The sequence below is a fragment of the Gavialis gangeticus genome, unplaced genomic scaffold, assembly GCF_001723915.1.
Source record: "Gavialis gangeticus isolate Ggan-Ray unplaced genomic scaffold, GavGan_comp1, whole genome shotgun sequence".
Taxonomy (NCBI): Eukaryota; Metazoa; Chordata; order Crocodylia; family Gavialidae; genus Gavialis; species Gavialis gangeticus.
The window spans coordinates 162483329-162510014 of record NW_017728992.1 but is presented as its reverse complement, the minus strand read 5'-3'; the positions used below and the strand labels follow the sequence as shown (position 1 = coordinate 162510014).

Sequence of the window (26686 nt, the reverse complement as noted above, 5' to 3'; positions counted from 1 at the left end):
GGCAAATCAGCCCATGTGGGGCCCTGCCCCTGCTCCGATCCCATACACCCCGGACCCAAAGAAGCTGCCACCACCATCGGCAGCAGCAGAGGGGAAGGAAGCGAGCAGCTGGACATGAAGCATGCAGCGGTGCAGTCACCGCAGCCGCTCTGCCCAGTTCCGCAGGGCCCCATGAAGTGCAGGGCCCAGAGCAGTGACCCCAATTTGCCCCCACAGAGGAACAGCCCTGCCTACAAGACAGCATTTACCAGTAGCACAGAATATAACAAGGCTGTGCCTGAATACATAACGTGATTTGTGGTTTCAGATTAAACTGAATTTTTTTTTAAAGGTATGTTAGATTTCTTCATAAACAGGGATCCTGGTTTTCCCTGATGAAAAAATTACAAATTCTCTGATTTAAAAAAACAAAACTGATTTAAAAGATTAAAAACCCCAAATCCATGATTAAAATGAAAGGCCGCAATATAAATATAGATATCAGTAGAACACAATATTTTCTTGATGTATTTACATTTTTAAACCAATTTGGAAGCCTACCAGTGCCTCAATCACTACAGTGAAATACATTCTAACTAACTATACCTTTTGCTATTTGATTTTGGCGTTTTTATCATGGAAAAATCAGAGTACCTCCTCCCCCCAGCAGCACTTGAGCCTCAGCTGCCACCCACAGGAGGCAGGAGCTGCTGCAGGGAGCACAGTGTGGATCCCAGCTGCCCCCCTGCTGCCTGCCCACTGCAGGCTTGCAGCAGTGGGGTGAGGCTATCTCCCCACAATTGCATGCACTCCTGGGGGACCCATGCCCCTCAGATATGTGTACAGTAAGTGGGAGTGGCAGTAGGCTGCCTGGTACGGGCTCAGGCTCCCCGCCTTGCTGTCCTCCCCCAGGACCTCCACAGCCCAGAAGGTGTGACCTGGCACTGCAGGACACAATAGGGCCACACAGGGAAGCTTCTTGCCTCTGTGAGCTGCACACTACTCTGGCAACATGTCCCCTGCCCATGCAGTAGCAGCAGTGTGGAGTTGTGTTCCCTGCTGTGGGGCACACAGGAGATGCATTGCCAGGGCAGCACAGAGTCTGCAGTGGCAAAAAGCTTTCCACTGTGGTCCCACTCTGCCCTGCAGCACCGGGTTGCACCCACTAGGCCACGAAGGCCCCAAGGGAAGGCAATAGGGCAGGGAGCCCAAGCCCGCAGCCTACCTCCACCCTGCACATAGATCTGGGGGGCATTGGTCCCTCCTGCCCCCCAGAAGTGTGCACTGCAGCAGGGAGCCAGCCCCCACTACTCTGCCCCCCACCCCGCCGGAGCCATGCATTCCAGCCCTGGGCCCCAACTCCATGCACCCCCCAGCTAGGCAGCAGCCCCAGCCCTGCCCAACTCCCTCCCTCCCTTTGGGGGCCTCAATCTCCACCCCCACCAGACTTACCTGCAGGAGCTGCTTTCCAGGTTGCCTGGCAGCCATGTACTTATACATGCACATGGTGTCACCTGCCTGACCGCCTCCCACTCCCTCCCAGCCCCTTACAGGATGGAACTCCGCCAGCCTGAAGAGAGCTCTTTGCAGAAGTGCAAAATTCATGGGTTTCTCCATTAAAATTAAAAAATCCATGTTTTCCTTGGGTAAAGGCAAAAACAACATTTCTTTCCATTTTTCTGTGGGAAATAGAAAACCTGGATCCCTGTTCATAAATTGTACCTTATTCTGTCAACAGAGCAGAACTAAGATTTCACTGGTGACCTGAATGAGCATTTCCATATCTTAATGCATTTGGACATCTTTTACTGTTTAATCTGCACTCTGGATTTCTAAGGTTTCTTTGGAGGATGGTTACAACATATCTGTATTCTTTTCTTCCCCCTAAACTACTCATATACTTAACCTTAACTGTAACTTAATGCAACTTGTATCTGATTTTTGGTTAAATTACTAATAATTTTGCATATGAACAGAAAACCCAAAAAGAATTTTACCACAATATTTCTAATGATGTGACACATCATCTCAACCTTCAATTATATTTTTAATTTTAACCTCTGGGGTCAGATTCACCACTACCATCAGGCTAACTTATGTTACTGGAGCAGCACAAAACAGCCACCAGTTAATTGAACTCACAGCTGCTTTGCATCATCAGGACAATGCAAAGAAGGCACTGGGATGTACACTCTGGGCATGTCTACACAAGACACTTAATGCACAGACTAATACTACTGCGCATTAACACGGCTGGCAAAAACCATTCTAATGCATCAATATGCAGTAGACTTAGTCTAAAGAACGTTAATATAAAAAAAAAATTCATCTGCACTAATGCACAGTAGTGCATGTTATGGCACATTAAGTTTGTATCTGTTATTTCAGGTACTAAACATAATGCACTATAATTATGGTGCATTAATGAATGTGTAAACGTGCCCTCCAACTACTCTCTCCTAGTCTCATTATTTTCTTGAGCGCACACATACTCACCTACCTGTTTCCCTCTACCTTTCAATCTCTACATTCACCTGCACTTACCCCTGTTACCCTAGTTTGCCTCTTTCCTCTTTGACAAGTAGGTCTGGTGCAACAGGTGTTTTTCATAGTGACCCACTTAAGGATGCAGGGTAATTTTTTTTGCCAAACTTTTTCACAACTGAAAATATCCTCAGAAAATATCCCCATTCGGAGAAATTCAAAGAACTGCTCACCTTCAAAATGGCTGCCAACTCATTGTCTTGACAGGCTGTGGCTTCACTGCTATTCAACAGTTAACTTGCCCTCTTTCAAAATTGCCAAAATCCCCAATGATGTTCAATAGGACTGAAGCTATGTAATGCTCTCTGTATCTATCAGTAGTGGTCATTTTAATAAAGCCAAGCTGTCCTTAAGAAAGATGGTATCAGGAGACACAGACCAGGAAAAATGCTGAGAGAGCTGGAGAATCTGCTAGACAGCCATCTTGCTCATCTTGCCTTCCCAGCTCTCTTGTAGACAGCTAAAACATACCAAATGCCATTTATTTTATTTAAATCTTTTCAATAGATACTAATGCACAAATGAAAAATCTTACCTCTGTTCCCCCGTCTTTGAAAGTGTCACTGTAAGTACTATCAGGAGTACTACGCTGGTCATCTTTGAGATAGTTTGTATGTGGGGCAATGTTGGGCATTTCATACTGAGTCTGTTCAAAGATAACCCCACGGTGTTCCTCATTTTCTCCTCTTGTATAATGAACTTGTGGGGCCATAAAGACTGGGGTGAACTCTTCTACCTTTACCACAGTAATTCCAGTTGCAGAAACTTGTGTTGGGCTCCCAGATACGTTTGTGCTGTACTCCCTTTTGGAAGACTCCAGGTGATCCTGGTTTAAGGAAAGGTTAACTGGCACTGTCTTCAGGACTTGCACTCGGTTCTCTCCTCCACTCAAATTACTCTGAGTCTCATTAGCACCAAGACAACTTCTGTGAAACAAATGAAAAGCTGTGAATTGCCCTCACAGATATGAGCACCAAATCCCCTTTAGATAGGAAGCTGATTGCCAAAAGATGTCTACAGAGAAATATATTGCCCACTACAAAACTTATGTGTGCTGTGGGACTGGAAAAGGTTACCAGGAAACAACTACTGGCTGCCTTTTGCAATTAAGATATAGGACCTGACATCTCAGGAGCCTGATCCACTACAACAAATTGTACATAAACTGTTTTTCATTCCTCTTGGACTGCTATTTGGATATAAAGTTAATATACAACATGGGCTGATTTGCTAAAATAAACATCAACAGCAATATGAAAACAACATGATTATCATATGGAGTAGACAGAGGATTTGTTAATAACAAGATTCATATTTAGATATATACCTTTTTTAGCAGCCAGAATGGTCATTACTAGGTTTTCTGGGGTAGGTCCTGCCAAAGCACTTCTGAAGTTATCCCATCAGAACTGGGTCACTAAGTGCTGTGAGTGCCCTCTAGTTTTTAACAATATCACCACATTAGCTCTACCTTAAGGGCTAGGGACAGACATTCAAAAAGCTGGAGCCTAAATTATTTCAAACTTTCCAGGTTAGACTAACCTGCAAAAATTGAACCGATTTGCAAGTGAATAGACATTCACTTTTAATTTTGGAAATGCAGGCACATGCCTACAGTGGCTCAGGTTAGAAGCCAGGGGGCGCTAAAGCAGCCCTCCCTTCCCTTTGGCTGCAGCCATTTTCCCCTCTGCTCCTGCTTGGGTGGCAGGAAGGCCTGGCCAGCATGGTCCTGCTATCCATCCAGGGTTGCGGCTACAGGACTGAGCTGAGCCAGCCTGCAGGTGCTGACAGGACTAGGCCATGGGGGCTGGGCCTTTCCCAGCAGGCTGCAGCTTGGGCTAGGGGCATGGGGGCTGTCACGGAGCCGCAGCTGGCTGGGCAGGGCCCTTCCCAGCGGCTGTGGCTCTGGCACAGCCCAGCCTGGCAGCATGGGTGGGGGCTGGCCAGGTAGCAAGCTGCCCAGGCAGCTTGGAGGCACTGGGCCAGGAGAGCTGTTCTGCACCCCTGACCTCCAGCTGCCACTGCCACAGCTGCTGCCTCACCTGCCCCTGCCATGCTGCACCCCACTGCTGTGAGTGGGCAGGTAGGAAGCTTCAGCCCAGCGGCTTCTGCCCAAGGCATGGAGCTCCAGCTCCAGCTGCCTTTCATCTGCTGTGCCCACACGCCAGGGGCTGCTCATCATGCCACGTGGGTGGAGGGGATGGAAAGGAGCTGGAGCTGGATCCAGAGCTCCAAGTGCTGGGGCTGAAGCTCCTCCCATGCCAGAGCTTTGCAGGGCAGCTAGAGCCACAGCTGGAGGTGAGGGGAGCAGAACAGCCCCACCAGGCCAAGCCAGTTTCCCCTCGCCTCCAGTGGTTCCAGCTCTCAGCTGCCACCCACTCGCTCGGCACCATGAGCAGCCCCTGAGGGAGGGCAGAGTAGGCAGAAGGCAGCCAGAGCTCCATGCCCTGGGCTGAAGCTCTCCCCCCCCACCACCACCACCTGAAGTGGTGCAGCAGGGGCAGGAGTGGGAAGGGGAGTAGCCACTGGAGGGGAGGGGAAGCTGGCTTGGCCCAGCAGGGTTGTTCCGCTCCCCTCACTCCAGCTGCAGCTCCTGCTGCCCAACATACTGCCATTCAGGACAGGGAGAGATTCAGCCCCATGGCTTCTGACCAGAGCATGGAGCTCTGACTCCAGCTCCGGCTGCCTTCCATCCCCTCCACCTGCCTGGCACAAAGCAGCCAGAGCTGGAGTCGGAGCTCCATTCCCTGGGCAGAAGCCACCAGGCTGAAGCTTCCCATCCACCCACCCAGAGTGGCACAGTGCTGCGCAGCAGGGGCAGCAGCAGCCACAGCAGTGGCAAGTGGAGGAAAAAGAGGGCAGAACCTAGCCAGCCTGCAACTTGCAATGTGGCTACAGCCACTGGGTGCAGCACAGGGCAGGCGGCATGGCCGCTGTGGTCCATGAAAGCCCCGACCAGCCTGGGCGTAGTGAGCCAGAAGCAATCTGACCATGCAGTTCCCAAGCTGCAGCCTCCTGGAAAGGGCCTGGCCCCCACAGCCCAGCTGGGGCTGGCCCCTCTGCATCCATTCATCAGTACCTGCATTCCAGCCGGGCTCAGCCCCCCAGCCCCAGCCACTGGCAAAGCAGGTGGATGGTGGGGTTATGCCAGCTGGATCTGGCTTCGCTCCCTCCCCTGCCACTGCAGTGGAGAGTAGGGAAATAGCTGACAGGGGCTGTGCCACTGCTCTGCCCTGGCCAGGTGGACCCAGGCTGCTGGTGAGACAGGGGACAGAGGGGGAGATTAAATCTCCCTCCCGCTCCACATTTGCTTCAGGCTGAAGATGTGGGGGGCCTGACAGGAGTTGCTACACTCCAACCAGGCTGACCCTGGCTGCGGTCCCCCAGTGAGAGAGGGGAGGGAGGGGGAAATAAGCTACTTCCCTGCTACCTTTGCCTCAGGGGGGCCATACCGACCAGTGTCTGGCCACACCCCGCCCCTGTTCCAGCTAGAGAACAGAGGACCAGAGCCTGCTCTTCTGTCTACAGCAGGCAGCCCAGCCCAGAGCCGAAAAGCATGCTGGCATGCCGGGGGACTCTGGTTTAACTTAAACCAGGAAGGGGTCTGGCACAGAAGTTGCATAAATTGGTTTGACCCAAATCAGTTAAGTGTGATAAACTACATTCAACCAGCTTTATCTTAAACCAGTTTCAGCCATTTTGAAACTGGTTTACGTTCACTGAACTTCTGTTCTGTTACAGGTTTAAACCAGTTTCTGATCACTTAAACCAATTTGTATGTAACTTCTGTCTGTAGTCAAGATACCTTTGAACAGGCCCCAGTCACGCACAGCAGCCATCACACATAAGACAGGACAGGTTGGCACCTCAGAGACTAACTTGTTCAGAAAGGCATAAGTTTTTGTAGGCAACAGCCTACTTTGTCAGATGCTATCTGAGAAATCTTCTGCCTCTCTGAATACATTAGTCTTCAAGGTTCCAGCCTGCCTTCTGCCTGACTTTGGACTAACTTGGCTAGCTACCTCTCTCTACTCATGGACAACATACATACGAAATAGTTTCTTCATAAAACTTCCACTGTCCAGCAATTGCTAAACATTTAGTTATTATTATCACCCAGTGAGAGTTGTTCTAATGTAATGCTTCCGTCTTGGCTTTTAATCTAAGGAATATTTTGTCAATCAGTACCCTGCTATGGGATTTTTCTGGAGTCAGAATTTCTTTAGATTCAGGTAGAAGAAATTTCAGACTATGCTTCTATTACAGCAAAGTATGTTTTTAACATTGAGACAGTTATCTAGTTTAGTTTTTACTGCAGTGTAGCTACATTAGAATTTCCTTCAGCTAGCTCCATTGAGGCAATAACTAACAGCACCTTCATGCCAAGAGGATTTTACATCAAGATTTCTTTCTCAGTGTAAACAAACACACTTTTCCCCCCTCCTGTAAAGATACACTTCCACTCTACTGCTCATAAGTCTTAATAAAACCACTTGTTATTATTCTAACCCACCTCTCAGAAGGCAAAGCAGAGTGGCACCTTAGAGACTAACTGGATTGGAGAAACTTCAAGGTGCCAGCCTGCCCCAGCTTCTGCCCGACTTCAAATTAACATGGCCAAGCACCTCTGTAAGCTACCTCTGGCCCTATCAGCACCTTCTTCTCCAAAACACAAGAAAAAAAACCCTCTAATCAGAGAAGTATGAAGGAAGAAGCATGCTTGAGAAAATGTGATTTTAATGACATTACTTTATTTGCTTCCTCTCAGAGATCAAATGAAGCTCATAAAAACTATATTAATCACTTTAAAATAGCCAAAATTTTGTTATAGAAAAAATTGAGAGAATAAAGTAAATAAAAAACAAAGTGAAATCAATTGTATATCTAATATCAATATGTTCTTACATTTTACTTTTTTCAGACAACACAAGTTCGTTGGGCCTCTTCATTGCTTTGCACATTGCAATTTTAAAAATAATCCTGTTTTTTTTCAATAAACAAAAGTACATAATGACAGTTTCCCACATCAGGCTTTGTTCTTTTATCTTCTGAAAGAAATCCATAAGCCATTAGGCCTTGACAGTTCTTTTGATTCACATCTGATCAAAGTTTTTGTTAGTGGTAGCGAATTGGTGTATTATTTTAGATGATACTCTACCTTTTATCTTGGTCTTCTTGACTGTCACTCACTTTGTTAACAGACAACTGCCTTTTATCTCTGGGAACCTGAGAACAGCATCAGGCATGGGTCAGATAAATGTAACAGTTTGTATTTGCAACTTCAGATTAATCTAGTAGTTTAACAAAAGGGAAGGTTCATTTAGGTCAGGGATACCAAACCCATAGATGTCAGGGGATGCTTTTCTCTAAAATATCTCCAGAAACCAAAAGACTATCTTGAAACAGAATAAGATGCAGTGAATATTTCCCTTTGTTTTCTTGTATGTATAAAAAATGCAAAAAATATGTTTTATTTTCTTTGCCCAAAAAAAGGCGTTATTTGGCTTGCTTTTTTCTTTAGACTATCAGGAGAATCAAGCCTCAAGTTTTCTATATATGTAAATTTGCACCAAAGAGATATGAATTCAAACTATTTGATTATTTTGGTAAATCTGCATTCAGGTCCTCAGAGTCTGAAAGAAAAGCAATTCTTGTCAATTTATCTAGGTTCCGAATGTCTGGACCCAGTGGAGCGCCCTATGGGCCAGATGACATGGCAGCACAGGCCAGATCGGGCCCAGAGGTCAGAGGTTGAGCACCACTGTCCTAAATAGATATAAATAGAATAAAAAAGCATACATCAAGGCTTTACTTAGACCATTCAGACAGCTCAAAAAGGGCTTGTAGTAGACAGAAACAGTTCCCTGAGAATATCTTCCATTCAAAGAATACTCCTGGCAGCAGTGGCATCAGTTTCCACATTTGTCATAGGGGGTGTATTGGAAGCACGTTGGCATGTCACCAAAGAGCAATGAACAACAGCTACATTCCAGTTTCCTAGATACACCAGAAGAACTTAAGTCAGAGCAGGGCCCTCCATAAATCTGGAATACATGACACCCAGAGGTGACTTAAGTCCATCTGTGCCCCATTCCCTGTCTCCAGCACAGAAATCAGGCTCTAATTTTAAATAGCCTGAATAATAACAATAACAACAACAAAAACAACAATGATGATAAATATCACTCCCTATTTTACTTAGTGAAGTTTCACTTGCATAATTTTTTACAGTCTCATAAATCAACTTGTTTTCTATACTGTCTGCTTAGACACAGGGTAGACAAGACCTGACTGTCTAATATAAAAATCCAATACGTCATCTACAGCCATTTACATTTTCTTGCTCCCTGTCCACACATTAAAAAACAAACAAGAATGTGCTTTTCCCTTTGCAGTTCACCTTCAGTGTGAGGCTTGAGACTCTCTCAGCCTTGCCATTTGATATCTGAGAGGTCCTGGGCCCCCATCTGCTTTCAAGCAATTTTCAAATTGTTATTATCCCAAGCTCTTAAAAAAACTTGGGTTGGGTTTTAGCTTCCAGGTTGGGTTCAGCTCTCAGTGCAATGTCTGGGCCTTGTTACACATTACACTTAGGCTTCTCAAAGTGGTAGTTAGCATTAGTGTTAGCTCGAATTTACAGCTGCCACAGGTTCAGGCTAACAGGGGCCTTGAGGACTGAAAGGTAAGAATGCACCACTCATTCCATCCATTGCCCCTTCCATCCTGGGCTCCCTGCCACCGCCTCTTAGGGCTCCCCCTGTCCCACCTTTGCCCCTAGGGCTTCCCCCTTGCCCTTCCCTAATACGAGCTGGTGAAGGAGAGTAGTGGCGGATGGCAGGCCCAAGCCAGGCTGCTGAGGGGGGGGGCTGTCCGATTCAGTGGTTCAGGGGGAGGGAGGGGCAGCAGACCCAACCTGAGCTAGCAGGGAAGGGAGGGAAGGCAGGGTATTACATTAACATGTAGCCTAGAGTAGCCACGTTAACATAATGCAAGCTGGGTAACACAGATCATAGATAAACCTAGCCTGGAGTGGCATAACTTTAAGAAGCCTAAGAGTGTTTAAACCTAATTTCACACACTAATGTGTGGACAAACCTATGGTTAATAGTTTCCTCAGCCACCTACAATTAACATGAACAAAGTCCTTTCTGATCTTCCACTGCAAGATAGGAGCAACTGTTATCAATTACTGGAGTATGCTTTATACAACCTATTTCACTCACAGACCCAGAATATTTTGGATTAGCTGTCATAAGACTATACAGAGGAACAGAATGTGTCCTTCAGAAAGTAATACTGAAGGATTGCATTTATTTTTCTAAGCATTGGAGAAGAAGAGATTGCTAAACAATGAGATGATGAGGCTTAGATTACTAATGTAGACCACAATCCCACAAACACTTGTAGTCCCATTGACTACAGTGGAGCTACCCTACCTTACAGATGAGAATCTGGGTATTTATTTCTTCTCTTTGGAAAAGACACCCTTATACTGATCAAAATGCATGAAAGCTTTATCTCTTCGAATACAGTCAATGGAAGACCTAAATTAAGTTGTAGGTATATGACTGGAATAAATCACGCTGCTCTCAGATTTCTTGTTTACCCCCCACCCCTCCCAAACACAAAGGCTGTCTCCCAAATATCTGTCATTGTTTTACCAGGCTTAAAAAGTATTTTCTCGGGGGTGTTGATATTTAAAATAAATGGAATTAATTTGCTGATTTCCAGCTCTGCCTTCACACTTGGGGTGCCAAGTTGCTGTTCTGCTAAAATTTTGAGGCAAAAGACAGACTGTCAAACTCAGCACTGCCGTAAACAGGTACAGTAAAATCCCCATTATCCAGCATTTGAGTAACCAGAACACTCTCACAACCGGAATTTCTGACCAGACGCAGGCGGGGGGGGGGGGGGGGGGGAAAAGTTTGCATGGGGGGGCCACCGCTGTCACCCACCATCCTGTGCTGTAGATGCTCTGCATGCAGCCACCGCCACCCCTCCCACCCCGGCTCTGCATGCAGCCACTGCCACCCCCTGCCGTTGGCCCCCCATGTCTTGCCAAAAACCACCAGATTGAGGTAACCAGCATTTTTAGATACCCGTCACCCCCCTTTCCCCCACTCATGCTGGATAACAGGGATTTTACTGTAGAAGCCTCACTGAAGTCAGCTCTGGATGTAGCTTTATTGTCATAAAGATGATTTAAGAATTCAGTTTAGACAAATGGGTATTGAAATCAAGTCTCATGCCTTGGAGCTCCAAGACGTAGAACAGAATTTTCCCTTAGGTGCAAAACTGCAAAATTACTAGCAACAGTATGTGGGTTTTGCTTTGACTTCAATCAAGGGCAATAAGCGGGGTTAAGGTGTTAGCCGTAACCATGCTCAAACATGAGAGAGAGAGAGAAACAGAAAGAAAGAACCTCTTTGATTAAGATGCTGGACTGAGACTCAGATTTATGTCAATCATAGCTTTGTCGCACATTGATTCTTGTCTGCCACTGATTAAATCTCTTAGTCTCACTGTGCTCCAGCTTCATATAATTAAACAGAAGTGATCATACTTTCTCTTCTACCTTGCATCTAGCCTGTTGTCCATTTAGCTTGTAAGCTCCTTAGGACAGGGACTGTCTCTTACTAGGTGTTTGTAAAGCTCCTGGAAAAAAGGGCCCGGATCCTACTTTAGGATTCTAGATCCAGCTGAAATACAAATAAGAGCCATCAGGGAGATCGTGTCGTCAGAGAGTAGACAAAGATAAAAATTTTGATTTGGAAATGCACAGACAGACATCTCAGGATAAGTTGCATCAGTTTTGTATATGAATGTAAATTACACTGGGCTCAGGAACAGACAGATACGCAGCTATTCCAAGATAGCTGACTCAGTGGGTAGCTGGCGTTCCCTTGTCCGTATGCAGTAGTAGAGTGTGATAGGCTGTTTGTCCTGAGCAGGCAGCTATTTCTGGGTAGATGCAAACAAATTAAACAAACTAGTGTCATTTACAATAGTAGAGATTTATTCCCAATTATTTTAGGAATTATTCTTTACCATATTACATGAATTTAGGTTGCTTGCATTATCACACTGCTACTTTTTTATGCCAGCCTAAATATTTAATTTGTCTGTGCCTTTTAGTCAAAATGATCCATGAGAGCACCAAAAAACCCTCCAAATGAGCATTGGTCTCCTAATTTCTAAAGGACAATCCTTTCACATCAATATAGAGAAAGCTTATATAGATTTTTACAGAAGCTGTTTTTGACATGAAAAGTAAAAATACTGGCCTAAGGAAAATGATGGCTGAGAGCGCATTTATGGATTATAATTTTAGTTTTAGGTCTCAACAGAACAAAATCAAAGGCCCTAAAACTGCCTTCTTAACATGGTAGAGGAGCTTAAGGACCATGTCCACTGGAAAGACGACACAGACTCTTAACTTTAAAACTTGTTAACTGACAACTCCCTTCCTTCATGCTTTCAATAACAGGTCCTGATAGTTAGTACAGTAGGAAGTAAAAATAACCAAGGCACCTACTTTATAATAATCATACAACAAGCCAAGAGCAGCAGCGCTGTCCTCATCTCCATTTATGCTCATCATAGCCTTGGTGGCTGCTGTCAAAGGATTCTCCAAGTATGATTTCCAAGCTTCATCTTCGCTTGTGTAGGCTCGTCGAGTATTGAATGGAGTGTCACTTGGCACTAAGGCCACAAGTCGTTTGTTACTGTAAAAACATGAAGCATGCAATGGTAATTCACCCAGGATCCTTCCTTTTGAAACCCATAAGCCATCTTAATATTTTCTGTTGCCTAACTTTTAATGAAATAAAGTGAAATTAATCTAACAATGTCAAGCAGATTCTCTTACTATACTTTGTTATATCATCTATCTATCCTCAGACCATAATAATACACATCCACATTTCCAGAAAATCAAACTTGCATGTATCTGTCCACCAAGGATGTGTGCATACTTTCACCCTGTAATGTACTAAATATATAGCTCTTTGTGGAAATAATTTTCAAATAGATTTTGAAAATAATATATACAGACAATTTTGCATTAACATTTTATTAGCTTATATCCAATTCCCAAAATCAAAATGGAATTAATGCGATCTTTTGTCTAGGCTGAGAATTATGGTCACAGGTATGGTCACACAGTAAGAAGCAAAACCACCATAAATTGTGGTTTTCTCTAATGCCACTTGCCATTTTTTTTAAAACTGGTGTAAACTGAATCTGGAAAACCAAACTCCTGGGCTCACCTGTACATGCCAAAGGGTTTGCACTGATACAGCTATATTAATTGGCTAGGGACAGAAATTAAACATAAACCAGCATAACCAACCGGAAACTGATTCAAATCTGTAACACAACAGAAGTTCAGTACACATAAACTGCTTTCAAGATGTCCGAAACTAGTTTAAGATAAATCTGGATAGATGTAGTATCAGACTTAACTGATTTATGTTAAATAGGTTTATTGAACTTCTGTCCCAGATCCCCTCCAGACTCAAGTTAACACAGTCCCCCAGCAACCCAGGATGCTTTGCACCTCCCCCACAAAATCCCCCTTACACAGGAGGTGGGCCCAAGCTGTCTCCTCCAGTCCAGCAAGGAGGCATGCTCTAGCACCCCCCGGCTTCTAGCCTGGGTCACTGCAGGCACGTAGCTGCATTTCCACAATCAAAAGTGAACGTCTGTTCACTTGCTTATCAATTCAATTTACGCAGCTTACACTAACCAGTGAAGACTGAATCAATTCAGCCTTGGGCTTTCTGACTGTCTGTACTTGGTCATTGTGCCTGCTGACTGCTAGAATCTTCAGAAAAGGCCTTGGTTAATGTAAATAAGGATAACAATGCCCGCCTTTGTGAAATGCTTTGTGATCATATGGCTAAAGAACTACATACGTGAAAATGACTGTTGTTATTATTATACAAATCAAGTCTGAAACAGAACTTGTGAAGAAGTGTTTGAAGTGGATAAAAAGAGGGGTGTTCCAACTGGGTACTGCAGGTACTCAGTCCATTTTACCACTGGAAAAAAGCATCCAAGTTTGTTTTCAATACATGTCCCCTTAACTATATATCAGTCTTCTGAAAAAGAAATCAAATGAGGTAAACTGACTTAAAGCCAGCCAGATGTGCTCTCTCAATTTTTCTAAGCTATTTACTCCACTAGCCTGACTTCTTATGCTCGAAGGGAAAAAAATCCCAGGTTTACACATTTCTGCAAAACATGCTTATTTTTATCCTCATTATTTTTCTCTCCTAATTAGAGTCAGCCTACAGTCCTGACATATGAAAAACTTCAACTGAAGTTAAAGTGACACTTCTGTAAATTAGTTTGTAAAATGTAAAAATTGAATTCACAATCCAAAGATTTCCTTTCCTTAAATTCCCCTAGAATGCATCCTGCCACAGAATTTAAGTTACAGCAGTTCAATTACTCATGAAAACAAACTGTACATTGAACTTGACTGCTGTCTGAAAGGGCTTTGCAAAGTGCATTTTCCTACTATACAAGTAAGGGTTTTTTGTTGCTTTCTTTTTCTTCTTTTTTTTTTGGTAGAGATTATCATCTCTACGGTACACAGCACTGTTTACGTGCAACTTTGTTTAATGAAAAACAAAATAATCTATCTGGTACATGAAGTAAAGTTTTACGAGCTGTAGGAGGGAACATTTCATAGCTTCATTTCACAACAGCCAGAACAATTAGAACTCATATAATATTTTGCTTCCATTTCAAATATCTTGATTGTAAGAAATGGCTTTCATTTTTGCCGTGCTTTTCCATGATCCCCCCACTTTTTAGACTATTAAGAACAATTTTTTCCTACATTTTCATTTGTGCAATTAGTTTCTTATAACTGTACCAGTGGAAACCAACAAATTTGTTTACAACAAACGTGAAAGATGCCAAGAATACAAGGTCTGCTCTCCTTTTCGACACTGTATTGTTAGTGACCCTCAACCTGGATTTGCAGTAGCCTCCTCCTTTGTGCTTAAGAGGTGAATAAAGCTTTGTTCCAACCCTGGAAGAGACGCTGCTCTCTAACTGAGAGGAAATTATTCCATGCCAGGATCCTTCTTTCTTGAAGGAAACTGTCCTTCAGCCAAACATGACAGTTTCACAGCATAGGCAACTGTTCATGAAATGCACAAATACTACACATTCTTGTCTGTGGTCATTTTAGCTTGTGCTCAGAGCTACAAGGGTTCTATCGTCTGTCATTTAAAATTCTCACATTTGGCAGCCTTGATTTTATGGTATGAATGCTACAGGTTTACTACAAGTTGCACCTGTTTAAATTTGTAACATACTCATCTAAAGAAATGCCAGAAACTCAATGGAAGAGGAATCTGCTTCTAGCATTTGAAGCTAGTTAAGAACTCTACTGTAGAAGGCAGCAGACATGAAAGTTCTCTCTCACAGGTATTTTAGCTATCATGTTGGGGGGTGTTCAAATATTGACAGGATAAATGCTTTGGAAATAGCTTTTAATACTGGTAAGAAAGCAGCCAGGGATAGTAGAAACTGCTGGCTGCAAAGATCCATAATCTTCAGAGTCTTCTCTAAAACAGAGAAGACTCTAAAGCCTGCGTTCTGCTGAACACAGACTTTAGCAGGACACAGCTTCAACAGAACACATTTTCTCCAGAATGTAATCTCTCTTATTGAAAAAATGCACTGCATTCTCCTCTGGTCCTGGAACTGGCCTGCAGAATGCATTATAGACAAAGGCACTCTTGTTTTATTTAGCCTAACAGACTGAAACAAAAGCACTAACAGAAATAAAAACTTCTTGCTTACCCTATTGCTGCAATCAGCTCAGCATGGAGGTAAATGGTCAGGCTTAGTCATCATCACTTAGCATTGCTAAGCATTTCAACCACTAACTATTGTAAAGCAAAAAGCAGAGCGCCTTATATAACAAATTCAGAGAATTCAGAATTCTCTATAAAATGTCTAAAAGGGCAGAGTATCTATAAAATGCCATTCTTTCCTGCCTTCTTCCTGACTAACACAGCTAACTACCTCTTCCTATTGTGTCAGAATCAGAGAGCCACACAAAAACTCCAGTATTAAAGATATTTTTTTTTTATGTGGGTGGGAGGAGGGAATGGATGGTGGTGAGGTTGGACATATCTGCTTAGCTATAAGGTAGTCAGAAAAGCAAGTAATAACAAGAAAGAAGGCTTCTGCCTGGTCTAATGATTAGAATACAGTCCCAGGTATCTTGCATTGCTAAGGCAAGAAAAACCCAAACTGCTGCATCTTGACTGCTATTGTTAACTCAACAAAGCTACTGGAGGTATGTATCTACATCCTACAGCCATAGCTTTATTTACATGTGTATGCATATGCTAATAAGTTAGGGCTGTCTACAGAACCCTAGCCATTCTAGCCATCAGTAGAGCTACAACAGTGTAGCTACATCCCCTGGCTCCAGGGTTACCAACTGTCAACAACTTTACTGTCAATAACAATAAATAAATCAATCAATCAATCAATCAAGCTAAAATTGGCTGTCAGTAAAGTCTGTAAAAAAATTTAGCTGTCCATTTAAACACTAAGCAGCCACAGATTAACTGAAGCTCTGACAGGCAGAGCAGAGCAACGCTACCTGATGTCTGAGTGGTGTAACACCCTGCAGGGAATGTTCTCTCAGCTGTATGTTGCTGCTGCTGCATCCCAGACTGCCTGTCATACTGCTGGGTCACAGGTAGCCTTCCTTAGTGGCCAATGCTAGGACAGGAGAAGCAAGGCTGGTTAGGGTAAAGCCGGCGGGTAGGCTGGCAGGGCAACGTGGTGCAGGGTGCAGTTGGAGGCATCAGGGTGCAAGAGTGAGTATAGGGCCCCTTTGGGGCAACAGGGAGGTATGCAGTGTGAAACCATCGCTGTAGTCGAGCAGGATTACTAAACCAATAACCTGTTTACTTCAAACCTTTTACTGACAACCAAGATTTTCTACTTTTTTTTTTTACTGTGGTTAATATTAAACCCCTCAATCTGAATCCAATACTACATGCAAATCTTTTGGGTACTACTGGGTACATCTACATAAGCAATTAAGTTAAAGCAATAAACTCCAGCATAGTTTGCCACCAGAGAAAACAGCTCTCTGGTGCAGCATTTATACATCTGCCTGCAACTGCAGCAGTTAAGAGCCAGGATGCAACAGCCCCGGGCTGAGAGCAGGTGCAGGGAGTCAGCTCCAGACTCCGGGTGGCAGAGGGGCTGGCTGGGGCATGAGAGTGCCGAAACTGTGAAGCCATGTGGTTGATCCCTGAGCCTGCTGCCAGCCTGGGGCTGCACTGCCCCAGCTCAAACTGCTGCAGCCCTGGGCTGGCAGCAAACTCAGGGGTCAGCCACATGGCTCCACAGTTTTGGCATTCTTGTGCCCCAGCCAGCACCTCCACTGCCATCCAGAGTCCAGGGCTGACCTCCCCTCCCTCTGCCAAACCTGGTGCCAGCATAGGACTGGAACAGTTTGAGGTGGGATGGAGCAGTGATGGGCTGGCACTTGTCCCCAGCAATACTATCCTACAGTGGAGTAAATTAGTTTACCACACCCAAATTCCAGCAGGTGTAGATGGTGATGCTTTACTGAGGAGCTAATTAGTCAATTCCACAGTAAAGCATACATGTAGATGCGCTCACTTTGTAATAATGGACATTTATAGCAATACACATTGAGAGGTAAAGATTTCTTAGCGTAAGACAAACTTTCAAATGCAGCTCACCTGATGAACAAGGTCTTGCATTCGTAAAGCTTTTCTACCTCTCTCCCAGCTATGCAGTTGGTCCAATAAGAGATATCACCCAAAGGAATCCTTGCTTCTCACATAACTCCTGGACCATCGTGGCTATCTCACTGTAACACTACCTTAATAAATCCACATACCATTTTTTTTTAAATGGCCAGAGAGAATAAGACAGACAACTCTCATGAATGGAGTCCTGTTATTATGTACACAGAATTTGCCTTCACAAGCCATATTAACAATATGCCTTAACCTTGATTTATGGACTGGGGATTTTTTCAGCGGTTGTAGGAACTGTGCAGTTCTTAGCTGCTCTGCTGCATTTGCCAATGAGAGCAAGGAGGGAAAACCTAACACAGAAAAAATACTTAAGAAATAAGTTTTGGCCACAAAGGAGAGCAAAGTGTCAACTTGGTGACTTTTTTTTTTAAATGATCTTAATGACCCTAGAAGAAATTGCTGGCTCAACAAAATATAAATTCATAGAATCAGTGAGTCAGAAGGGACCTAGATAGATCACCTAGTCCAACCCCCTGCCATGGGCAGGAAGGAGCACTGGGGGTGGGAGGGGTCGTAAGACCCCAGCCTGGTGCCTATCCAGTCTCCTCTTGAATTCAAGCATCTCATTTAAGTACCACTATACATTCACCTTAAATACAACCACCACCCAGGGGCAACGCATAGGGGGTGCACAGGGATACACATATACCCCCGGAAAGCACCAATGCACCCCATCAGGCCATGCTCCCTATGTAGCCAGTGGGCGGGGGGCCGGCAGAAGCACCAGGGCCCTCCCTGCGAGCACCCACCAGGGAGTGGGGCCACCAGCAAAAGTCACCATGCCACTTCTGGAAGTGGCACAGCCACTTTCACAGTGAGTGAGATCAACATACCACCCCCCCGACCAGTGAGATCAGCCATGGGGCACCCCCCACCTCCGGCCAGTAGGATCAGCCATAGGGAGTCCCCCCACAGTTGCTGACTGGTGTCGGGGGGGGGGGGCATGTGCCCCCCCTGACTCAAGGCACCAGACACCCATGTCACCACCCATGCTTTTGGGATAGTAGCAGATATTAGTAACTACCGTACCAACAATATGGATCTCAGACTTTTCCACTCTTCTTGTCAGCCTTCCTCCTGTTCCCCAATTTCCCGTACATGGCCACTTCCATTCAGTCCATGATGAGTATGCAAATACCACGAGGTTTAGAATGACTGAGGAAACTTTATGACAAAAGACACTAGGTCTCCCTAAGAAGGTGGTGTTGCTTAAGGGTGCCCTTTGGCATTGCTGGAGGGTCTTTCTTTCTTTTCTATGAGGGTTCTTTCAAATTTAGGGTTGTATTTGTTGGGGAGAGGGAAAGAAGTTGTGTAGGGGAGGGAGGAGGAACAGTTCAGCCCCTCTGTAGGAGAGGGGTGAGGGCCTGAAAGGGACAGTGGGGGAAAGGGACGGTGAGGATGAGATGCAGCAGTAGGGGTGAGTAGAAAGAGGTTTCTTGTAGCCAGATGGGAGTGTCAGTTGGGAATCATAACTGAGATTTGTGGAAGGGCTTGCTTGCGTGGGGATTTGGACGCAGAGGCAGTGGCTAGGGAGGAAGAAGGGGAATTTGAGTTCTCGGTTTTTGGGGTGTTGTTTTAGAAATCCTGTCGTGTGGAGGGGTTTGTTTATTGCAAACCACCTTTTGGAAAGGACAGGACATATATTTAATAAATAAATAATTGCAATTATGCAGTCCCCAGCATAGGTCTCCATAGCCACATGTCCACGCCACTACCCTCTAAGATGAGCAGCCAAAAGTAAATGGGAAACAGATGTGGCGTATGATTCTATCCTGTCCCAGGATCAGGTCATCAGACTCAGGTCACCCTCCATCTCTCCACAGAACGCACACAAAGAAAGTTCCCCCATTATTGCAGTGTGGCTCATTAACACACAGAAAGCACACATTGCCTGTTAGGGAGGACACAAGCTGAGTCCTATAAACAAATCTCATCCTTCTTTCTGCCCCTGTCACTGGACTTGGATTTCCAGGATTTTTTTTCAGTTCCTGCCATCACTTGGCTCTTGTTAAGCCCACCATAGTCCTCATGCAAGACTCCAGAATGGGAGAGCCCCCCAGCCACTTCCTGCTTCCTGCAAGGTTCTTCTCAAAGTGAATAACATGAAAAGAAGAAGAGGCTCAGCAAAGTAAAGCACGAGGAGGGGAAGGGATAGAATTAGGTTATTGAAATGACCATTTCTGACTCTTCAGTTGCCTACTTTCATTCTAATGAGTAGCGATGGAAACATGCTATTGTGATCATCTTTGGTTGGGGAACAGAATGCTGGCCCAGGTTGGTGTGCATGGTGGTGAAGAAGACATGGTTGTGAATGGGAGTTTTTTTCTCAGGCCATTCTATGCGCTGACCCAGCAGAAAGGGCTGTAAGCAGGTGTTACTAAATCACTGATGGAAATGGCCAAGAAGAATGGGTTGCATTGGGTTGGGCTGAGTTGTGCTCTCCTTGTTGCCACTCGTGGCACTGTACCCAAGCAGAGTTCTATTCCCCTCTCTTTCTATGGCTTTGTATATCCCAGAGTTTTTAGCTCGTGATATACAAATACATCAATATAGCACATAACATATATCACCGCTCTCTCCTATTTACTAATTCTGCGCTAACTGATATAAACCATGACTTTCACTAGTGCATCATCTTACCCTGGTTCTCTGTTGCCTGCTCTGCTTCAGCTCCACTGGTGCACGTCACCAATTTGCAGGAATATGCTTCCTCTGCACAAGGGTTGTGACCAGTAGCTATCTCAGTGATTAAAGGCCAAGTAGGGCTGGTTGTAGGAGATTCAGTTTCTCTTGACAAATGGCAAATGTTCATCCCTAGCACACAGGAGCTGTACCACAAATAACAGCAGAGCATTTTGCTGCCTTCTTTCATCTTACAGAGGAGGGGAAGGCCAGGCGTGTTATTTATATTTACACCGTTTGTCTTGTTTTACTTTCTTATCCCCACTGACTCATTATATGACTGTACTTGATTTAATTATTTTATTTCAGTAGCAAGATTAGGCCTCTCAGACTTGCTTCTGTTCCCTGGCTAGAGGCTTCAACAGCAACATGCTTGATCTTTGTGCATAATGCACATAAGACCTTTACTTGGTTGGGAATTTCTCAGACCTGCTGATCCTTGCTGTTCAGTTGTGTTGTGATTCTCTAGACAGATGTGATTATATAACATAGGTGTGGATCTACTATATTTACAACTGTACCTCAAATGTGTACAGTTTGGAGGATACAGCATAGTTTAACTGGAGACATACTCCAACTTGTTTCAGCCAATTCAATTCAAGTTGGTTTAGTTAAGCCACCACAATTTGTGAGTGGATTGCCTTGTATAAATTTAATGCTAGCTAACGTAGCATACTTTCACCTGTAAATTTACAGGCAGAAGATGGGCATCACATCAACCACCAAACTTAAACCACATGTCCATATTGTTCATTTTACATCAGCGTAAGTAGCATTTGTAAATATATAAATACAAGTTAAAATGCTATAACCAGTTTTAAACCTGCATACAGTAATCCATATAAAACTGTGCTGTGTTAAGAAATAAACAAATATGCATGAATCAACCGATGCATCTCAAGCAAAACTAAGGAAGTTATTCTCCACTCTACTCGCCATTGGTGAGGCCATAGCTGGAGTACTGCATACAGTTCTGCGTGCCGCACCTCAAGAAGGATGTGGAGAAGCTTGAGAGAGTCTAGAGAAGAGCCACTTGTACGATTAGAGGCCTGAAGAGCAAGTCATACAAGGAAAGGCTGACAGATATGGGACTGTTCAGCCTAGAAAAGAGAAAACTTTAGGGGGATTTAGTGGCAGCTTACAAATATATCAAAGGTGAGCATCATGGGCTAGGCAAACAACTATGCACCAAAGTGCCCCAGGGGAAAACCAGTAGCAATGATCAAACTCCTAGAAAAAGGTTTCAGACTGCATACAAGGAAAAACTTCACAGTTCGTGTGACCAGACTTTGGAATAGACTCCCAGAAGGGGCGGTGCAGGCACCTACCCTGAAGATCTTCAAAAGGAGACTGTATGCATACCTTGCTGGGGTTATTTGACCCCAGCAGTCTTTCTTGGCCAGAACAGGGGGGCTGGACCCCGTGATCTCACGAGGTCCCTTCCAGCCCTATACTCCTGTGAATCTGGAAACAATCTCTAATTAAATTGGTACAACTTTGTATGTGGATGAGACCTTTGCTAATCTGGAAGGAAAGTCCCACTTGAGTGACAAGTAACTGAACAGAGGACAGTAATGAAACAGATTTGAGTACAGTATGCAACAGATCAATGACAACAAGCATCAAGTAATGCTTCTTTGAAATACGTCCACAGCCTACAACCAAGTTTCTGAGTTTTCTCCAAGCTTGAAAGTATTTGGAACTGGGCCTCTAAAATGGACACAAATTAAGAAAATAATATAAGATAATGTCCTCACTATAGTCCTGACTTTCCTTGTTCAGTCCAGCTCTACTCAATATACATTTGTGTGCGAGTGGCAGATAATAAAAACAACATAAATATGCCATCAGTTGGAAACTTTAGAAATGACAATAAAATGTGGACCTTACCTGTATGGAGCTACCTTTAAAAGCTACAAAGAAATATAACAATGTTCCCAGCAAAACAATCCATGTAGTCTGATGCCTTGTCAAAGCTAATGCTTGAGAGGAAAATGCAAAGTCTACATAACAAGCTTATTCTTAATCCTACAGACATGTAGGTACATGAATAACTTCAGAGAAGAGCAAAAATCAGAGTATTTAGACTATTTGAAAATTAGAGGCAAAACAACACCAGACCACTTGCTCAACCTGCAGCCCTTTACTGAGGCAAAACTCCCATTAAAGTCTCTTAGTTTACTGGTAAAGACTGTTAGTTTTAGATTTGCATGCAAATCTGCAACAATTTTCCTCTTCCACTATAATGACAAATCTGAACAAGATACAACGTGTCAAAAGATTAAAAGTAATTACATTGCCTGTATTAACTTCTTGGGGTTGTCAGGGGAAGGGGGGAGAAATGTAAAATATATTTTGAACAGATACTCAATTGTAAAACAGCCTTTTAGAAATTCAGGGTCATCTAAGTAAAGGATTTTTTAAAACTTTCCTTACAAAACTTAAATTTGTATCACTAATAAAATATCAAAATAAATAAGGTATACATTAATCTTGAAAAAGTATTTTAATTATAATAATGAGCTACAGAAAAATGTATTTGACATAAAAAGAAAAATTCTAAAGAGCAAAGTCTGAACTGAGGGCCACCCCCCATTGTCAATATTCTGTCCCAAATTAAACTTTTAAAGTACCTGTGAGGTTTCAAATAAAAGTTTGGTTTAACCTTTAGTAAAAGACCACTTCTAGTTAGCTATCAATTTTTACTGATCCCTGAGTAATTACAGAAATAAGTGTTCCCTGTCATGGTAGAACAGCATTGTGTGGCCTGTCTTCAAAGAATGAGAGGCTATTTTTTGACTCTGGACCATTAGCTTAATTCAAAGCCTAATGGAGTCAATAGGAACCTTTCCATTTACTTCAAAGAACTTTGGATCAGGTCCCATTTCAGTCTCTGCACTCTGCTTCTTTTAAACAAAAACATGACATTATTGAATATGCACCTTGTTTTGGCCACTAACTTGTTGTTAAATCACTAAGCAGCAATGAAAAAGCTTTGTGGATATTTTGTATTTTAAAGCATGACCCCAACATTCTAATTTACTCAGCATTCTTACTAATAACTGTATTGACAATGCAGATCACCAAGAAGGCTTTTACTCTGAAGATGTTACAATCCTGTGGAAGGCACAGATATAACAGTTAGGGCCTTTTGGGAGATAGAACTTCTCCGATATAAAAATAGTGTTTCCCCCAAAAATTAGTTTACTGGAAAATATTATATATAAATTCTGTAGCAAGTATTGTGTTCTATTACAAAACCTAAGAAGTCGGCGGATACATTTCCTGTGAGGGAGTAGTTAGGTACATATTCATGAGTTACACGCATGTTGCAATATTTGATTTCCCCACGGTTCACACACACTTGTGGTTTAACTAGTTACGTCTTTCAGAAGCAGCATTTCTATTCCTCCTTATGTATTTCACTGCACTAGAGATAAGTAAAATAGTGTATCTACTCTGCAGGGAAAGAGCTAGTTAGCTGTTGTCTCTTATTACTTGTTACTGTTTGAGTCACCAGTTATAAAGCTATAACATGTATAGAGAGTTATTAACAAACTATAGATTCATTCAGTGATGAATCCCAGAATCCTAAATCAGCACCCAGGCAGCTGCGCTGGTCACTCATCCCCAGTTATAGCACTGCTGAACTGGACTGATATTTCTCAAAAAACAGTTAGAGGTATCAGGCAATATCCCATCCCATTGGTAGCAATGAGGATGAATTTCTCAAAGCAGCCAGAGCACAACCCACTGGCCCACCTCCAGAGTCTTTCTCCAAAGCACAGAAGAGCAAGTGGTCGTTCTCATCAATGCTTCTTCTCTAGTAGTAAGTGCCCTTCAAAAATGCTCCTTTCAACTCAGCTTTGTTTTTACGTGTGGCCACAATCTCCAGCCCTAAGAAACAGTACAAATATAACAGCAAATCATACCCTCTAGAGACCTTGATTCCTTGCAACTAAACCCAAGTTCCAAAGTCTGTGAGGTACTATGCACTGCTCAGAAAATGACTGCTTAGCCACTTGGTAAATACTTAAGACACTTTCTGAAGGGCACCAAAGTTTCCATATTTAGCAAAGTGCAAGTTTTGAGCACTTAGGGCTGCCCCTGGAGTGGTGGGATGCTCAGCATATCTGCAGATCAGACCCTCTGATTTCTCATGCTAAGTACTCACAGTTTAGGTAGTCAAAACCAATAGCTGCTGCTCAAAAAAAAGTTTGGCCTAATATTTTACAACTAAGAGAATAATACTTTACGTAATTGTAACTTGACACCAGTTTAAGAGGGAAGGATTTAGACCTTGGGTGGAAAGAATTAAGAGCTGCTAACGTAAGGGAATCTGCAAATCAGAAAAAAAAAGCTCAGGCCCTATTAAACATCCTTATTTAAAGGTAATGGAGAAACACACACCTGAGAAAACAGCTGAAAAATTTTTACCACATCCATGAAGAAATTCAGCCACAGACACCATGATGGACTAGAATGCAGTAGGACTGGCAAAGAAACAGAGGGGAGGCATCTTGTCTCCTCTGTTAAAAGGCTGAATAGCCTGTGGTTCATGTTAGGGAGTCTCATGTATAACTGATGTCCAGACCAAGTTCCTGTGGGCTTTGTAGCTGTGGGCAATTACCAGTGTATACTGAAGAACAAGCTTTGCTTCAGCTTTTCCAACTGCTGAGAGAGATTCTGCTTTAGTGGTATTTGCCACAGAGGTCTTAACAGCTGCCCTATATTTCCTTTATAGGACCACAATAAATCTGCCCCCTATGAACCTGTTAAGTGCATTAAAAATTGAAGTTCTAATTCTTCTGTATTACAAATGCATGTATTAACAGTGATCTGATGATCTACAAGTGACACACACTTGCTGTAGAATAAACAGTTATTGAATATAGGGGAAATCCTGGAACTTGTGCATTCTACAGCTGAGAGACTATGCTTCAGAGCATCTGGGGAAAGAAATTCTTCCCAGGCCACACAACCACCACTACTGTGTCCTCAAGGCTGACTTAGCTCCTCTGACTGATAAGAGCCACATTCGGGTTCTTTAAATCTGTAAAAGCATCCAGGCAGGACAGAATCTAGGCTAACGGGTGGGTGAGAGTGAGAGAATGGGCTTTATTTTTTCTTTACTGTACCTGGTTTGGCACTAGAATCAAATCCTTCAGTATTATCACATAACAGTTGGCATGAGAGAAAGCCACTGGATCCAGGGGTTAGCTCACTGGCTCTGCTTCCCTGCCACAGCTGAATTCTGGCATAAAGGGAGCACCTGTGAAGCTGTGCTGCCCAGAGGGTGCATGTCCTCAGGTGGGCTAGCACACACCACAGGAAAAAGGAAGAGTATCTTCCATGCCATTTATGCCTACAAATTAGGATTGCCTTAATGCAAAAAACACACATATCCTGTTACACTGACAAGAATTAGCTGACAGAAATAATGAACCTTCTACCTTGTCATACCTGTAGGAAGATTTTTATTTGTTAAAAAAGAAAAAAAAGGAGATACCATATGGAAGAGAATAATATATTACTCTCCTAGATTGGTTTTACACTAGAGGCAGTTGTAGAACTGGAAACTGATTTGATAAAAGCAACACTAACAGGTTTCTTTCATCAAAAATAATAATAATAGTCTTCACTCAGTCCTGCCATTAAGAAACAGCACTACCTCCGTGTCAGCAGCCAGTGACTCTCCTCCGTTTTTGGTTTCCTTCCCTGCACCTTAGGATATTTCCACACGTTTCAAAGACAAATTGTGAGTAGGCATAATTAGTGAGAAGAGCCAGTATTGTCTGAGGTAACAGCCCCCAAAATGTGTCCTCCTGGTGCTCCCCAGTGTGGCTGGTGGGATAAAGCAAGGGGGCTCCCGGCGCCACCGCTGTCCTTCCTGCGGCCTCCACACATCTTGCCTCCCCTCCCTGCCCCTGAATATCTTAGTCCAAATCCCTTCGGGTCGGGATCCACTGCGACTCGACTCCTGCCCTCCCCAGCGAAGCTGCCCCCACTGGAAGCTGTTCCTTTCTCCAGGCCTGGCGCCTCCTCAGCGCACGCGCCGCTCTGTGCACGACCCCCTCCCTCCTGCCCCTGAGCTCCAGGCACACGCGTGCTCCTGGGCCCCTTGCTAAGCCCTGGGTGGCTTCTTCGGCGGCTCCTCCCCCGGCCCACCCCGGCGCCTCCACACGCGCGCTCGTCTGTCCGCTCTGCAGTCCCCGCCCGGGGTCAGGTGGCTCCTAAATCCGGCTCTGCCGCCAGCTCCTCCCCACCTGTTTGCTGTCCCCAGCGGAGCCGCCAGGACGGACCGCGCCACCCCGTCTCCTCTTAGGCCGGGGGCATCGCCCCCACCGCCGCATCCCTCCTGCGCCCGGCGGCCACCTCCGCCCCAGCCCCCAGTCGCTCGTCCACGCGGCGCACGTGTGCGGGCCCGGCCGCACACACCGGGGCGGCGGGCAGGGACGTCCCGGCACGGGGCTGCAGCGGGCTCCGTGTTGCCGGGTCCGGGAATGAGGAATTCGGGGCAGGGGCCACGCGCAGCCCCGGCCGAGAAGCGGGGACACGCACGGTGGTGCGGGCGGCTCAACGTGCCCGACCAACGCCCCGCGGGCGGCAGCGCCGGTTCGAAGCCAGCCCGGGGGCATCGCAGC

General features: G+C 44.4%; 1 protein-coding gene across 3 annotated transcripts in view; it reads right to left on the bottom strand.

Annotated features, from left to right (window-relative positions):
* The window catches only part of GRHL2 (grainyhead like transcription factor 2), a 149861-nt gene that overhangs the window by 122128 nt on the left and 1047 nt on the right, over window positions 1-26686 (bottom strand). For 2 of the 3 annotated variants that reach the window (XM_019528021.1, XM_019528022.1), the window contains exons 2-4: window positions 12059-12248; window positions 7682-7749; window positions 3059-3449 (exon numbers count right to left, since the gene is read on the bottom strand). In XM_019528021.1, coding sequence (XP_019383566.1) covers window positions 3059-3449; window positions 7682-7749; window positions 12059-12248 — 649 coding nt within the window. Of the gene's footprint in view, window positions 1-3058; window positions 3450-7681; window positions 7750-12058; window positions 12249-24298; window positions 24858-26686 lie in introns of those variants that run through there. The other variant, XM_019528023.1, reaches the window with a different exon arrangement.